The sequence below is a fragment of the Beta vulgaris genome, chromosome 9, assembly GCF_026745355.1.
Source record: "Beta vulgaris subsp. vulgaris cultivar EL10 chromosome 9, EL10.2, whole genome shotgun sequence".
NCBI lineage: Eukaryota > Viridiplantae > Streptophyta > Magnoliopsida > Caryophyllales > Amaranthaceae > Beta > Beta vulgaris.
Window position 1 is genome coordinate 9,487,896 of NC_079210.1, and position 15,028 is coordinate 9,502,923.

At 35.1% G+C, this 15,028-nt stretch overlaps 2 protein-coding genes across 2 annotated transcripts; one reads left to right on the top strand and one right to left on the bottom strand.

The window, feature by feature from the left end:
• Positions 1-873: 873 nt before the first annotated feature.
• On the bottom strand, positions 874-4,220 carry LOC109134567 (uncharacterized mitochondrial protein AtMg00810-like). Its single transcript, XM_048637311.1, has 2 exons — positions 4,154-4,220; positions 874-1,703 (listed from the first exon to the last, which is right to left on the bottom strand). The coding sequence occupies exons 1-2, from the start codon at positions 4,218-4,220 to the stop codon at positions 874-876; spliced, it is 897 nt and encodes a 298-aa protein (XP_048493268.1).
• Positions 4,221-7,940: 3,720 nt separating this feature from the next.
• Positions 7,941-12,905, top strand: LOC125493191 (myosin-11-like). The gene is made up of 5 exons (XM_048636282.2): positions 7,941-8,386; positions 8,579-8,756; positions 8,825-8,981; positions 11,192-11,245; positions 12,194-12,905. The coding sequence occupies exons 2-5, from the start codon at positions 8,680-8,682 to the stop codon at positions 12,314-12,316; spliced, it is 411 nt and encodes a 136-aa protein (XP_048492239.1). The 5' UTR covers positions 7,941-8,386; positions 8,579-8,679; the 3' UTR covers positions 12,317-12,905.
• Positions 12,906-15,028: the final 2,123 nt, after the last annotated feature.

Sequence of the window (15,028 nt, forward strand, 5' to 3'; positions counted from 1 at the left end):
TATTATATTATATTATATTATATTATATTATATTATATTATATTATATTATATATGTTCCTATTTGGAATCGGGGAAAAAACCAATACAAATTAAAAAACGGGCAAGATTTCACTATTTTAAATAAAATTAAATTAAATAAAAATAAAGATTCATGCCCTTATGCGTTACTTTATGTTAGACAACCAATGATACAAAACTTTTGAGAGATAAAAGTGCAATACCCTTATTCTTAAGGGCGTTTTAATTGACGTTAACTGTAACTACTAAGTTTATTATATTTCAAATATTATTATTTTATTTGGGTTAAGGTATGAATATTTATTTTTGTTGTGGTTATAATATATTTATTCATATAAATTCTATGAAGTTACTATTATTATTTATATATTGGATTTCGTGTGCAATTAGTTGAGCGATTGCCAAAATAAATACCAAAGTCGGTTACCCCTTTTATTCTTTTCTTAGTTGGTTAGTTGGAAAACAAAAACCTCAACCTACTTATTAACTCTCACGACATTTTCCTCTCACCAAAAGGAAAACCCCAAAACTATCACTCCCTTTCCAACCCGTGAAAACCCCCGTTCCCTTTTGCTCTCCTCCCCGCGCTGTTGCCTTGCTGGCGTCCCAAGCTCGCTAGAGCCGCGCCTATGCCCTTGGCAGTGCTGTTATTGTTGTGCTTCATTTCCCTGCTCAGTCTTGAAAGAATATAATCCCTTGATTATTATCATTAGCATAATTAGTTTATATACAAGAGATTAGGAGTCAATCTAGGCTATACATAAGGAAACTAACATATTGTTACCTAAATACAAGGATTACAATTGACCTAGAATATTGACAAAATAATAATAATATTTACATAGTTATTATTCTAACACACCCCCTCAGTCGAAGCGGGAGGAGGACGGACACTGAGACTGTCGCGAAAATCTTCAAACAAAATCAAAGGAAGACCCTTGGTGAAGATATCGGCAATCTGATGGCGAGATGGAACATGTAAGACTCGAACGTGCCCACGGGCTACCTTTTCGCGAACAAAATGAATGTCCATTTCAATGTGTTTCGTGCGCTGATGTTGGACAGGCTTCCCAGTGAGATAAATCGCACTCACATTATCACAATAAACTAAGGTAGCAGTGGAAAGAGGACAGTGAAGCTCCAGAAGTAGATTTCGTAACCAGCACGACTCAGAAACAACATTAGCAACCCCTCGATATTCAGCCTCTGCACTAGAGCGAGACAATGTAGGCTGGCGTTTAGCAGACCATGAGAGTAAGTTATCACCCAAGAAAACACAATACCCCGAAGTAGAACGACGGGTGTCCGGACAGCCACCCCAATCAGCATCAGTGTATGCAATGAGCTTGGAGGTGGGGGAAGGATATAAATAGAGACCATGGTCTAATGTACCCTGCAGATAGCGCACAATGCGCTTAAGAGCCAGCATATGAGCTTCACGAGGATCATGCATATATAAGCAAATCTGCTGTACCGCATAAGATATATCAGGTCGGGTGAATGTAAGATACTGGAGAGCCCCAGCGAGACTCCGATAGAGGGATGGGTCAGCAAAAGGAGCTGTGGAGGTGGAGCTCAGCTTAGGTTTGGTATCGACTGGAGTGGAGGAAGGCTTGCAAGAAGACATCCCAGCACGGTCAATGATCTCAGTAGCATACTTACGCTGAGAGAGAAATAGGCCACCTGCATGACGAGTGACAGCAATGCCCAAAAAATAATGCAAAGCAACTTTGTCATTTTCCCAAAGTGGACATTCCTTGATGAAGTGATATGTACTACCACATTTATGAAAAGCAACTTTGTTAGAAAGTTTCTTAGTTTTACCTTTGAAGTTTCCATTCTTCATGTTCCTATACATCTTTCGAAATTTTCGAACCATGAGGGCTGCTTCTTCTTCTTCTGAGTCCGAATCATCTTCATCATCTGCTTTGAGAGCAATTGATTTTGATTTGGAGCTTTCACCATATTCAGTATCAAGGTGAAGCTCATGAGTCATAAGTGACCCTGCCAGCTGTTCTAAGTTGAACTTAGTGAAGTCTTTTGTTTCTTGAAGAGCAGTGACTTTAGCCATCCATCTGTCCTTAGGAAGACTCCTAAGAACCTTTCGAACCTGTTCCTCAGATGAAATAAACTTTCCAAGAGAAGCCAACTCATTAATAATGTTAGTAAAACGAGTAAACATAGTCTCGAATGCTTTCTTAGATTTCATGCAGAACAGTTCATATTGATTCATAAGTAAATCAATTTTGATCTTTTAACTTCATTAGTTCCTTCATGGGTTACTTCTAGTAAATCCCATATTTGCTTTGCGGATTTGCATCCCATGATCCTATTATGTTCATGGGGTCCAAGTCCACAATGCAACAGTTTAATAGCCATGGCATTTACTTCCATTTTTCAAAATCAGATTTGTCATAATCAGAGAGGGGTTTTAGAGTTACCTCATTTTTGTCATTTGTAGTTGTGACTTCGAAATCACCAACTTCAATGACTCTCCATACCTGATAGTTTTCAGCTTTGATGAATATCTCCATGCGGTTCTTCCAATAGTTGTAGTACTTCCCATTGAACATAGGAGGCCTTTGAGTGGAATAACCTTCTTCAAGTTTCTCGGTGGTATTCATTGTTCCTTGGATCTTTTTCTCAATAGGGTTTCCTATCTTCGTGAGTTCTAGCTCTGATACCAATTGTTATTTCCCTAGGAACACTACAAGAGGGGGGGTGAATTGTAGGTGTAGAAATAAACGTAACTTTTTGCGGAAATTAAAACTTAAACGAATAAACAAGCTAGAGGAACACAAGGGATTTTTACGAGGAAAAACTTCTTGGGCCCAACAAGAAGAAACAACCTCGACCACTAGGGATTTTAAACTCAACTCTTTCACTAATTAGGCCAAACAACTTTGTTACAACCTAATTCTACTCGAGCCACACCTTGAGTTCCTAAACTCAAGTTCCTGAGCCACTGTTCCCTTAACAAGTTCCTCTCAACTTCACTCGAAGTTTTCTCACCTTACTAGCTTTACTCAAAGCTTCTCTCTTACAGAACTTCACTCAAAGTGCCCTTACCCCAAAAACCAAAATGCAATTGATCGAAATAAGCTTAGTGGAATTAGAGTAAGTAAGCAAAGAAAAAATGGCTATTATAAGAGAATGAAGGCACTGACACTTAATTAGTTAAACTCACTTAATTACTTAGTCAGACACACTTTGGAACTTATTTAGACTTCAATATTTATAGTTACAAACATATAGAACATGGGAATTAAAATCGTGTTCATGTTAAATCCATCATCCCATGATGCTCCTTCCCTTAAGGAACACGTTCCTTAACATATCCCATGATCCCATGATCTCCTTTTGGACGTGGACATGTTTTAGCCACTGCTCCTAAAGATTAGGAGTTTCTTGAGCTTTATCCGAAAATCAGTTAACTTTAAAATATATTTAAAACTGAATTTTAATCTCTAAGAAAATATTATCTTTTAAATAAAATCCTCTTAAAAACCTGATAATTATTTTCTTTTCTTTTTCGAAAAACAAAATCTTTTCCAAAAAAGATTTTCTATTAAAACTGATTTTCACTTAGATAAAAACGATTTCCTATTATTTAGGCATGACTTACTCAACTTCATAATCGAACCGTTATACTGCTTCAAGCCTAAGTCTAGTTCCTTTTATTTGTTAAGTTCCTTTAACAGATTCATTTAGTGCCATTTAATTTGTTCCTTAGAAAGGAACAAACTCTCATTCTCAAATAAGACTACCAATGTTCCTTACCATCCTTACTTGTTCCTTTTACAATGGAACTAGAAAATAAAACGCCTTGCTTTTATTCTTCTTGATCCAATGCTGGTCCAGTATCACTTTTGGGAAACATCTTCACTTAGTCTTCGAAATCCTTACTTGAATTCTTCCTTGACTTAGTATTCTCTTTGTTCCTTTCAATGATACCTTAGAAAATCATACACTTAAATAACTCATTAGTTCACTACTTAGTTTGCATCTTTGTTTCTTTGTCATCATCAAAACTAGGGTTCAACAACCCATCTTTAAACTAAACTTTTAATCTAATTGCTATTCTACCCATAATTGATATCATAAATCATGATCAACCACATGATTAACCATACCTATTGCCTTAGTGGTTATAGGGTAAGTTAGGTCAGGTAAAAGTAGTGTGGTCTGAGGGCAGGTCATCTTTGTTTGTACAATGGCATATAAGCTGTGGGTAAATAGTGGATTTGCATTACAGAGTCATTTACTCATTTATTATTTCATTTATAGGTTACGAGTCAAGAGTGGAATTGAATTAGCAATATGGGTCCACTTGAATTGCTTTAACAGGCTAAAATTGTGAAGAACTAGCATCTGTGTTATCATTGTGGAGATGGAGATGGAGATGGAGAGGGGGAACGAGAGGGATAGGGAAACAGAGATGGAGATGACATACATAAAGGGTGTTATCATTTCCTAAACATATTAGTAATAAAAAAAAGTCGGTGTATGTACCTCCAAAATATTAGCTTGCAGAGGAATTTGTCCTAACTAGGTAAACATGATATTTGAGGCAGTCGTGAGTAATTTTTCCTTGTTGCACTTGCATCTGTGTGCTTGTTGTTGTGTGGCATTGTCATGGAGGTTCTTAAAGTTTGAATGCAATGGTTGAATTCCGTTTGTTCCTTGCAGTTGTGTGCAAATAAGAAATTGATTTGATAATCATAACTATAATTGTTTTGTAAGTATATAGACAATATTTTTGGTTTTAGAATGGATTTTCCCAATTAGACATAAATTTTGGTGCTAAGATTCATGGCTGAATTGTCAAATGGTCTTCACATGTTTTTGAGAACCTTGGACCAAGCTTATATGATTTCCTTCGCAAAATCAACTACAGTTCATTTCGCATTGATATTGTCCGTGAGATTGGAAGGCAACTGTTGGAATGTGTAGCAAAACCAACCAACTCCATCACAAAATATCACTCTCTTCATGATCAGCTGGAAAAAGATGTCGACAAATGGTCTAGAACTGTCCCCTTCGCTTTAGTTATTAGACAACCCACACCCAGAACTCAACTAATTAAATCTAAGAAAATGTACCCTTTTCACTAAACTTCAGTTCAGGTTCATTCGAAATAAGAGGGAGCTCTTCTAGCAACAACACTAAAAAATGTGTCGTTGTTACTCAATGTTCTGCAACTACAACTCTTGCGTACACTTGCAACATACTAAAGTTATTTAAGTGGAGAATCTGAGTTATCGAGGTTAAATAAGGTCTTAAGTTGACAGCCAATCAAGTTGGTTCTTCTCGTTTCATGAAAACATATATAAAAGATTTTACAATTTACTTAACTTGGGTGTGATAGAATCTGTTTTTTTTATGTTATTTAGGTTTAATAAGGGTCCGAAGTTGACAACCCATCAAGTGCGTTCATTTTATTTTCCTTACATTTAAATTATTGCTATCTCGGATCCTGCTTATCGCTCCTAAGTAACTCTTTTTCTGAAAAGTACAAGTACAAGAACAAACTTCTTCCTACTACTATTATGATATACAACAACAACCATCATATTGTATGCCTACATTAATTTGTCATTACCCTATTATACAATTTTGTCAATGAAGAACTCATGATATGATTAGATTTGGAAAGTTTTCATTCCCTTACTTTATTTTTCGTTCCTTTTTTTTTTTTGCTTTCTTCAGGGTTTTCCTCCAAACCATTCATTTGCTTTACCAGGATTTCCTCTCTTCCCTTTTTTCCATGTTTATCTCCTCCTTTTCTCTTTTCTGTTCCTTTTTTCTTTCCTTCTCTTCTGCTCATTTTTTTTAGTACTCTGTTGATTTCTCATCATTCTCACGATTGCCTCCTGCTTCTTGCATCCTCCAAGCTAGTCATCATGCTTTACCTTCTCTCTCGTCTCTCCAGCGTAATTTTAGGTCACCCCGGTGGCCCGGTCTTAGTATCCCATGTGGCCGAGCTCTATTAGAATACTTATCTAGCAAATAGATCACTTTAATTTACCACTCTGGATTATTGGGATGATGGAAGATGTTACTCTGTGCTTGATAAGCTCAATCTTTTGCAGGTTGGCGTCTCATATCACCTCTTTCTTCAGGATATAGATGAAGGTTTGTTACAGAAACTTGTAGAATTCTCTCACGAGGAAAATATTTTGGCATCACAACCTTGTCGGGATAATAATTTGTATTTCATGAGATTGATCAATGAGTTGCTTCTATCTGAGATTGATCATAAACTTCGGGTATGCATTCTATCTGAAGCAAGTACTCCTATTTGGTACTTTGTCTGTCCTCTTTGTTTACCCTATTCTCTTCACTTTTAAAGATTTGTATTGAGTTAGTAGGTAATTGCCGTAATTCTGTCTACTTTTAGGATTGGTAGGAGAAAAGTTGAGAGATTGTGCAGACCATGTTACCTTAAAAAGAAATGGAGCAAACTCTTAGAGACAATCCAAAAGGGAAAGTGGGGAAGTCGTTTAGGGATGGAAGGAGTAGTAAAGTAAGTAATATTAAGTTTAAAGCTTTTAGTTAGCAAGATCAAGCGTTCTTGCTTATCTTCTACTCCACTATATAGATCTACTTTAAAGATTCCTCATTCACCATCCTATTATTGTTCATACAAACTTGAGTTGGGTAGTTAAGCCTATATTATGCCAGGTTTAATTACTCATTCTTGCTAAAAATTACAAGAAAAAGAAGTAAAACCAAGTTAAAACGAATGCCTCAAATCATGAGAGAGAATATTCTTTGAATTTGATCGCAATTTGTGTGATATCTTGCAAATTAGCTTAATTGGGTGAAACTTGTATTATTGATTTGTTTGTAACTATATGCCTACTAATATGTTCTTTTTTGTTCACTTTGTCTCATTTTTTTTACTTAGGGATGTGCGGTTTATAAATTATCTTTTTGCATGTAGCCTTGATACCGAACTTGTGTTTAGTTGTAATATGTTGCGATTGTAGAAGAGGTGAATGTAGAAAAAGTTTAATAGGTTTGAGGGCTTAGTTTGTTGCATCATAAATCAAGGTCTTGCTGTTATAAGGATTATGTATAGTTAAGAGTTTAGGTCCATTCTCTCCATCACATATCCATCACATACATCACTTGTTGATTCAGGGTTATATAATCAAGGTTGGTGATGATCCAAGTTGGTAATTATATTAACTAGACTCGAAAAATTGAATATTTGTAGTTCAACATTAAGAGGAGTAGAGAAATCAGTTTGATTTGGGTTATAAATAGTAGAGGTTAGAGAAGAAGAATGTAGTTAGGGAAGAGGAGATAGACTCAAATAGAGAGGGGGAAAGACTGAGAAAGAGCTTAGGGAGACAATTTTGTTAATGTGTTTGTAGTTATATCAATAACGCTTTCTTTTCTCCCCTTGTTGATTAAGAAAGTCTTTTATCATATCGACTCAACCATAGTAAATGAGTGAGAGGGTAAGAAAGGGAGAGAGGAGCAAGTAGAAAAGACTCTGAAAAATTTACAGAATCAAAAAAGTTGAGTGACAGTAGGAGAAAAGAGAGCTTTAGGTATAGAAGAAAGAGAAAGTAGTAAGAGATGATCTAAATTTACGAAATTGTACACGAGACTAAGAGGGGAAGAGGGAGCGGGAGGGAGAGTTGAGAGAGGTGGGGAAAGAAAATTGGGTTATTTGTCATTTCAGGCCTATAAAATTTTGGATACAATATAATTATTCTAAGTTGTAACATATAAATTAGTTGATTATTGTTGATGCTATGATAAATATAAACATAGAAGCGTGCAAATTACTACATTTGGATTTGGATTAGAAAATAGTGGAGGTTAGAGAAGAAGAATGAAGTACAAGAGGAGATGGAGATAGATCCATACGACCATACCTATTAAAAAGTGGGAAGTTTTGTTACTGTAGCTTAGTAACATGGTATTACAATCTTGTCCTCCCAACTTGTAAAATTACTTGGTGCATCTCCTCTTCTCCCTGTTCCTCCACTTCCTTTCTCTCTCCTCACTCCCACCAAAACCCACCGTCACTCCCTTACCTCACTGGTCATCCACCATCATCAGGCAGGTAAATACCTCCATTTAAAAAAAAAGCCCCCTTCTCTTCTCCAATTTCTCTCTCCTAGGGTTTAGTTCAGTTCACCCACCCTAATTTTCGCTCATTAACCTTAATTCTTCATAAATTACTCCCGAATTCCTCCTGCAATTCTTCATCACAAGCACTCATCAATGGCGATTTTTCCAGACATGAATATTCTCTCCGTTCACCGCCGATTGTCAGAAGAGCGATTATCTTCTTCAAGTTTCTCTCTCCTTCGTATTTCCGGCGCATAGGAAAACTCGATGGCAAGGTTTCTTTTTCCTACTTCTTTTTTCCATGTACCGATTGAAATCAATGTGAAATTCCTTGAAAAATGTCGTGATTTGACAATTAGGTTTTGTTATTCGATTGAAATTTTTTGGTTCAATTGAAATTAGGTTTTGTTATTTGCTTGAAATATTTTTGTTCAATTGGAAAGTAATAACCTAATTATGTTGATTAGGGATCTTGTTTTGCATATGATCTTGATGGGAAAGTAATACCGGAAATATACTCATCGCCATAAATCCATTTCAAAGACCGCCTCATCTATATGATTCTCACATGATGCAACAATACAAAGGGGCACCATCGAGAGATCCAAGCCATCATGTTTTTGCAGTTGCTGATGTTGCTTGCAGGTAATATTTGCCACATAATATTTCATTTTATTTATGTAGGTGCCTAACATGAATTAATTTTTTGATAGGGCTTTGATAAACGAGGGGAAAAGCAACTCCATTCTTGTAAGTGGCAAAAGTGGAACTGGTAAAACTGAGACTACCAAGCTCCTGATGCGATACGTTGCTTATTTGGGAGGCCGTTCTTCAACTGAAGCGCGCACAGTAGAGCAACAAGTTCTTGAAGTATGATTATACATATTTATGCTTGTATTTTTTTTTCTTATATTGTCATAAGAAGTTCATTTGTGGTAACATTGAAACGCAGTCGAACTCAATTCTTAAGTCATTTGAAAATGCTAAAACAGTTAGAAATAATAACTCCAGGTGAAGAGCCACGTTCCTCCTATATTATAAAACAATACTGTCATTATTTCTCTCTTAGTTGAATAATATCAATCTATCATGTTCTTTAAGCACGAACTGCACTGGTAATTTTCTTCCCTTTCTAATTTTGTGAAAGGTTGTCAATGAGTATTACTTTATATTTAACTTACTTTTCATCTTTTTTCATAATGCTCCTCATGAATTGTGAATGCTTTCCTGACTTCATCGTAGTTTCATCTTGTCTCTTTCATCTGAAGGGTAGTACTTTAAAACATGGTATCTAACTTTGCGCTCTGATACGAAAAAGTGATTTCTGGTCCTAGCTTATTAGTAAGGCTTAAATAAGAGTTGTCCTGGAGGTACATTATATCAAATTATTAGTCAATGACTGATGTAAAATGCTGTTCATGTTCTAGATTATCGTGAATAGAAAGGGTGTTATATTTGGTGGGCTACTTGATTGTCCTCTTAAACCTTGTCCAAAGAGGAAATATCAAGTGAGTTGATTCATCGTTGTTGACTTTTTTTTTTTTACCGTGCTTATGCTCGAGTGTCTTATGCTGAACTTAATGATATATGTGACAAGGAACAAATTATTCTTTTTTTTTTTACGATGAAATTTGGTGCACCAAGGTTATTTAGAGCAATAGGTAAAGATCTACCCTTTGACTATGCGTAAGCTGTGCAATTAACTGAGCTGCTTGGTAGAATGTGTTTTCAAATGACAAAAACAACCTGGTATTAATCCCATGGGGGAAGGGGTGTGTGTGTGTTTAATATAGTCTACCTTACCCTTCTCGTGTTCATACAAGTAGTAGAATATTTCTTGCATGTTGCTAAGAAAAAGATCAATGCAGTTTATGTACTATTTAATATGTTACTCTTGGATTTCACTTTGTTTATGTCGAATAATTACAGTTTTGTTAACTGCTCCTAATGCCTTTCACTTTAGAATCATATCTGAGTAATCAGGATTGTAGCCGAATTTATCGATTAAGCCTCCTTCTTAAGGGTGTTTCCTGTGTTTGGAATTACAAGAGAGCTATTTGTTATTCTTGTCTTACTACTGAACCATTATTCTGTTCTACATGTTTGAGATAATTATTTTTGTTGTCTCCTGTCCCGTCCAATTGTGATGCTGGACACGCATAGTTTGTGTTTGTCCAATTGAATTGTCATGAGTTTGTAGAGTGTCCTGGAAACTTATGGACCGATAGATTGTTATAGACCTAGATTGGTTTTTATGTGGTTCATGCTCATTCACAAGCTCTGCCTTTTCAACTTTATCTATCCTTACCCATCCTTGTCTCGAGAATGCTCATGAAGAGATGACCAAAGAGAATTGGATTATTTAAGAAACGAAGAGTTGTAGAGATACAAGTGCAATACATCCATTGAGAGAAAATGGTAGTAAAAGAAGATGAATAAGTTTCCCTTTATGATTATGGGTTTCACACTGTCATTTTATAGTAACATTCATTTGTAAATTTGTAGTTAGTGTCTCATGATGTAAGGCTTGATGGGAATCCCATTACTTTATGATTCTATTTAGAGGACTTGTTATTACTAATAACTTCATTTCTCTGTTCTGATGGCATGTTTTATCTAAAAAGTAAAGTTAAATGCTAAAAGGTCTCATTTATAGCCAATAAAAAGGTCGATTTTTATGGGAAAAAAGAATTATTTTTTAACATTCTTCTTCTCAGGATTGGTTTCTGCCCCTGTCACATATAACTTTTTTTATAGGATGTCTCCTAATAATCGCAGGGAAATCAATGGTTAACTAAATTATAGCTTCTAAATATTGGTAATTTGTGATGTTAGGATAACCTTGTTATCTGCTACTATTCGTAATTACTCCGATAATTCACGATAAGATCTGCAAATGTTTGTTTATTACATTGTTAAGTACGAAAGAATTACATACTTTTAAAAGAGAACTTAATAGATGCCAAAAATAGCTATTATGTAAGGAAACAATCCTACAAGGTGTGTAGCACTAGCTTTGCCTAGATCTTTGATATGTGTTTCTGATATATTACTTTGCTTGGTACCTCTAAATTATGTAGGTCTACGATAACAATGTTGAAGGAAAGAAGATGTGTTATACCATTAATGGGGAGGTATGCTTATGCTTCTCTAACTCCACACGAGCTTGATCTCATACCTAATGAATTGTTAATTTTAGTTGTATTGTGATTTTACTGAGTATATCCTCCCTTTACCTAATGCGTTAAAGACTTACAGTATGTTTGGTTCATTTTTAGTAAAGGAAAGAAAGGGAAGAGAAAGGAAGGGAAGAGAAAGGAAAAGAATGGAAGAGAAAGGAAAAAAACTTTAATTTCCTATGTTTGGTATAAATTTTCTCTTTCCTTCCGAATTCCCCCGCTTTTGGGAGGAAAGGAAAGTGAAATTTTATTAAAAAATCTTTCCTTCCAATTCCTCCCATTTCCTTTCACTTAATTTTTTTTTAATGAACCAAACATTGGAAAGTAATAAATTTCCTTCCACTTCCTTTCCTTTCCTTCCAAATTCCTTCTACCAAACAAACTGTTAAAGATAAGGATTCTTAAGAGAGAAAGAGAGGAGAGAGCAAGATGTCCACTTTTAGCACGGTAATTCAGTTTTATTTTGCATAAATCGTACATAAAAAGTAAAAGAGGAAAGGATGTTGGGAAGATTTTAAGGGGGTTTCTTACATTCAAACAGTCTTTTTAAGTAGTTCTCGAGTAATGAGTCTGTTTGTCTTTTAATGGGCTTATATAAATTTTGAGCTGATTTTTTCGATTTTCACTTTAATTTCTCAGTTATTTTGATTCTTTTCCCATTTTGTATAGACGTTAATTCAACAATATCTTTTGAGTTTCTAAATTAGGAACTTTTAAAAAGTAAGCATGCATTTGAGTAACTCTTATTATGTACCTTTATTTAAGTTCTGTCAAGTAAGCATGCTTCACGTACAATAACATTTAGTTTCTTAATTATTTAGCTAAATATAAGTGTAATATTAATGATTGCGTATAAATTACAACAATTGCGGAAACTAATTTGTGAAATGCGTTTTGTTGTAGAATCTTTTCAATATCGAAGACGATGAAGTCAAGAAGAATGTATTTCTATTTGCGGTTGCCGAGAGATTCAGAGATTTCAAGGCTAAGGTAGTGTCTGGTGGATCACTAAGCGGAGGAAAGTAGTAGGTACAAAGAAGAAGAAAATCTACGGCGGAGAAACGCCATCCCGTTTTCGGGCTTCACCATATTCATCATTCAAACCCTCCAAATTTCCATTTTAGATATGGAAAACTATCAAACTTGAAGAGTGGGAAGCATTTGTTGCCAAAAATACTATCCCACAAGCTACTGTAAAAATATTTTATTAATATTTACTACACTTAGCTCCAATATCATTGTATAACACCGTAATAGACCTTTGTTTTTTATTGTATGGTTTACGCAAGACGTGAGAAAATTAGCGCGAGTGCAAAAGCAAAGAAGTATTATCATCATTTGGGTGCTCATTCGTACAATGAGGCGAGAGAGAAATGTATGTTCACACATTACCCCACAATGGGGTCGACAATGGCAACAGGGACGAGCTCTACGATCATAGTTACATAGGCTCGACAACCAGGTAGAGTCCTCGATTGAGGGTGTTCGATGCATGGGGCTTTTGCAAAGGGGAAAAAGAGTTTTGCTTGATCCCGGTACAGAGCAGATAGCCAACACCACTATAAGTACACAAAAAATGTTCTTTTCTTGTATTCCCAGTGATGTAACCACAATTTTCTGCTGAATATGATAATATGAGGTATAATGTAAATATTTACAATAATCATGTCCCTTACTTCAAATTATATTGAATTTTAGTGAACGAAAATGTCCTTTTAGGCTTATTTCGGCCAATTCGCGTTCAATTCTTAGATTTGGAGTCATTTAGCCCAATTTCTTATTGAATATGACTATATAAGGTATAATATAAGCAGTGTGTAGATTTTCAGGTTCAATTTGTTGTTGGTTGAATTTCGGGAACATAAATGTCATTTTAGGCCTATTTTGGCCATTTCGCGTCCAATTCTTAGATTTTAAGTCATTTAATCCCAATTTCTTTTCTAATATGACTATATAAGGTATAATATAAGTAGTGTATATATTTTTAGGCTTCAATTTATTGTTGGCTGAATTCCCCGAACGTAAATGTCATTTTAGGCCTTTTTGGCCATTTCGCGTCTAATTCTTAGATTTTGAGTCATGTAATCACAATTTATTTTTTTAATATGACTAGATAGGGCATAATATAAGTAGTGTGTAGAATTTTAGGCTTGCATTTGTTGTTTGTTGAATTTCGGGAACAAAAAAGACATTTTAGGCTTATTTTCGCCTTTTCGCGTGCAATTATTAGATTTTGAGTCATTTAACTCTAAATTATTTTTATATATGATAATATAAGGTATAGTATAAATAGTGTGTAGTTTTTTAGGCTTGTATTTGTTGGTTGAATTTCGGGAACGAAAAGGTCATTTTAGGTTTATTTTCGCCTTTTCGCGTTCAATTTGTACTTCTCGAGTCATTTAACTCCAATTTATTGCTGAACATGATAATATGAGGTATAATATAACTAGTGTGTATATTTTAAGGCTTGCATTTTTTTTTGATTGAGTTTCGGAAAGGTATATGTAATTTTTAGAACTATTAATTACGGTAAATGATTGAATTCTTATATTATGTGTTGATTATGGCAATTAGCATGGAAAATGTTAATTTACCTAAATTTAGCACATAGCAATATTTTTTGTATGTTTATTGCTAGACAAATTCAATACATGAAAAAGTTCAGCACATAGCAATTAACAAGAGAAAAGTCAATTTATCTAAATTCCATTTTTGGAGTTTGATATTTAGACAATAATTCACAAAGACAAAACCACAAAGGTGCAGTAGACGGTAGTCCCATCGTGGTCTTTTGGTGGGTGGCACAAGATGGATTTAGTGGTACCTCGAGATAAGTTCAAATTAGTTCTAATAATGACAAGTATATTAGTTCACATTAGTTCAGATAAATTATATGAAATCATGATAACTTCAAATAAAAAGAATAAGTTCAATAGAGTAGCCCTTAGTCTTCTTTTGTGTTCAAAGAAACTGTTAACTATTAAGTTAAAGGTGTAGTTTATGATGTATACGATTACTTCGTCTTTTCTTCGTTACATATTTGTCCATTAGTAACGACAAATATCAACCTTGAAACTTTCTCTCCAAGTTTCTCTTGGCGCATGATAAGCTAGCATGCACCGTCGCCATGGCAAGGAAGGCGGTTGAGAAATCTCAAGGTAAGAATGCTGAGAAGAAGATAGGAAAGAATAAAGGTCCATCGTCGGATTCCCAAGCTCTCAGAACTCGTCCTATGGATGACTCCTGGGTATAGAAGCATTGGACTTCGGTCTAGGTGTAGGTGAAGTTCTTACTCCTAAAACTTCATTGCAACCGTTACAACAACAATCTGAGATTAGGCACACCTTCAGTGACGGGTTACAATCAATTAGTGGTTCTATCTAAATCCAATAGAACAGTAACTGCAGGTAAGTCTACTGTTCCAATCTTTCATCCGATTTCATTGGAGCATAATGTCGAACACATTATTGAGAAAGATAATGAACCATCAGAAAATAATGATCAAAGGGAGGAGGGTATAGAGAAAGATCTGGTTCAAATTGATTTCTCTGATATACATGACGAAGTGGATTACTGGAGTTCCTCAATAATATGTTATGTACTAGGTGAGAATCCACCTATGCAAGTAATGGAGGGTTACTTCAGGCATATATGGAGGAATTATAAGGTGGATAAAGTGGCTTTGGTGAAAAGAGGCGTATTCTTAGTGAGGTTTCAAGTAATGGATTTGAATGAGAA

What these genes read in the sequence shown, in the direction of transcription:
- LOC109134567 (XM_048637311.1), bottom strand. Translation starts at nt 4,220, where the DNA reads ATGACCTGCCCTCAGACCACACTACTTTTACCTGACCTAACTTACCCT. An exon ending in TATAACCACTAAGGCAATAG is followed by an intron (nt 1,704 to 4,153) that starts GTATGGTTAATC and finishes CTCGTCATGCAG; the next exon opens with GTGGCCTATTTCTCTCTCAG.
- LOC125493191 (XM_048636282.2), top strand. Translation starts at nt 8,680, where the DNA reads ATGATGCAACAATACAAAGGGGCACCATCGAGAGATCCAAGCCATCAT. An exon ending in GTTGCTGATGTTGCTTGCAG is followed by an intron (nt 8,757 to 8,824) that starts GTAATATTTGCC and finishes ATTTTTTGATAG; the next exon opens with GGCTTTGATAAACGAGGGGA. An exon ending in TAGAGCAACAAGTTCTTGAA is followed by an intron (nt 8,982 to 11,191) that starts GTATGATTATAC and finishes TAAATTATGTAG; the next exon opens with GTCTACGATAACAATGTTGA.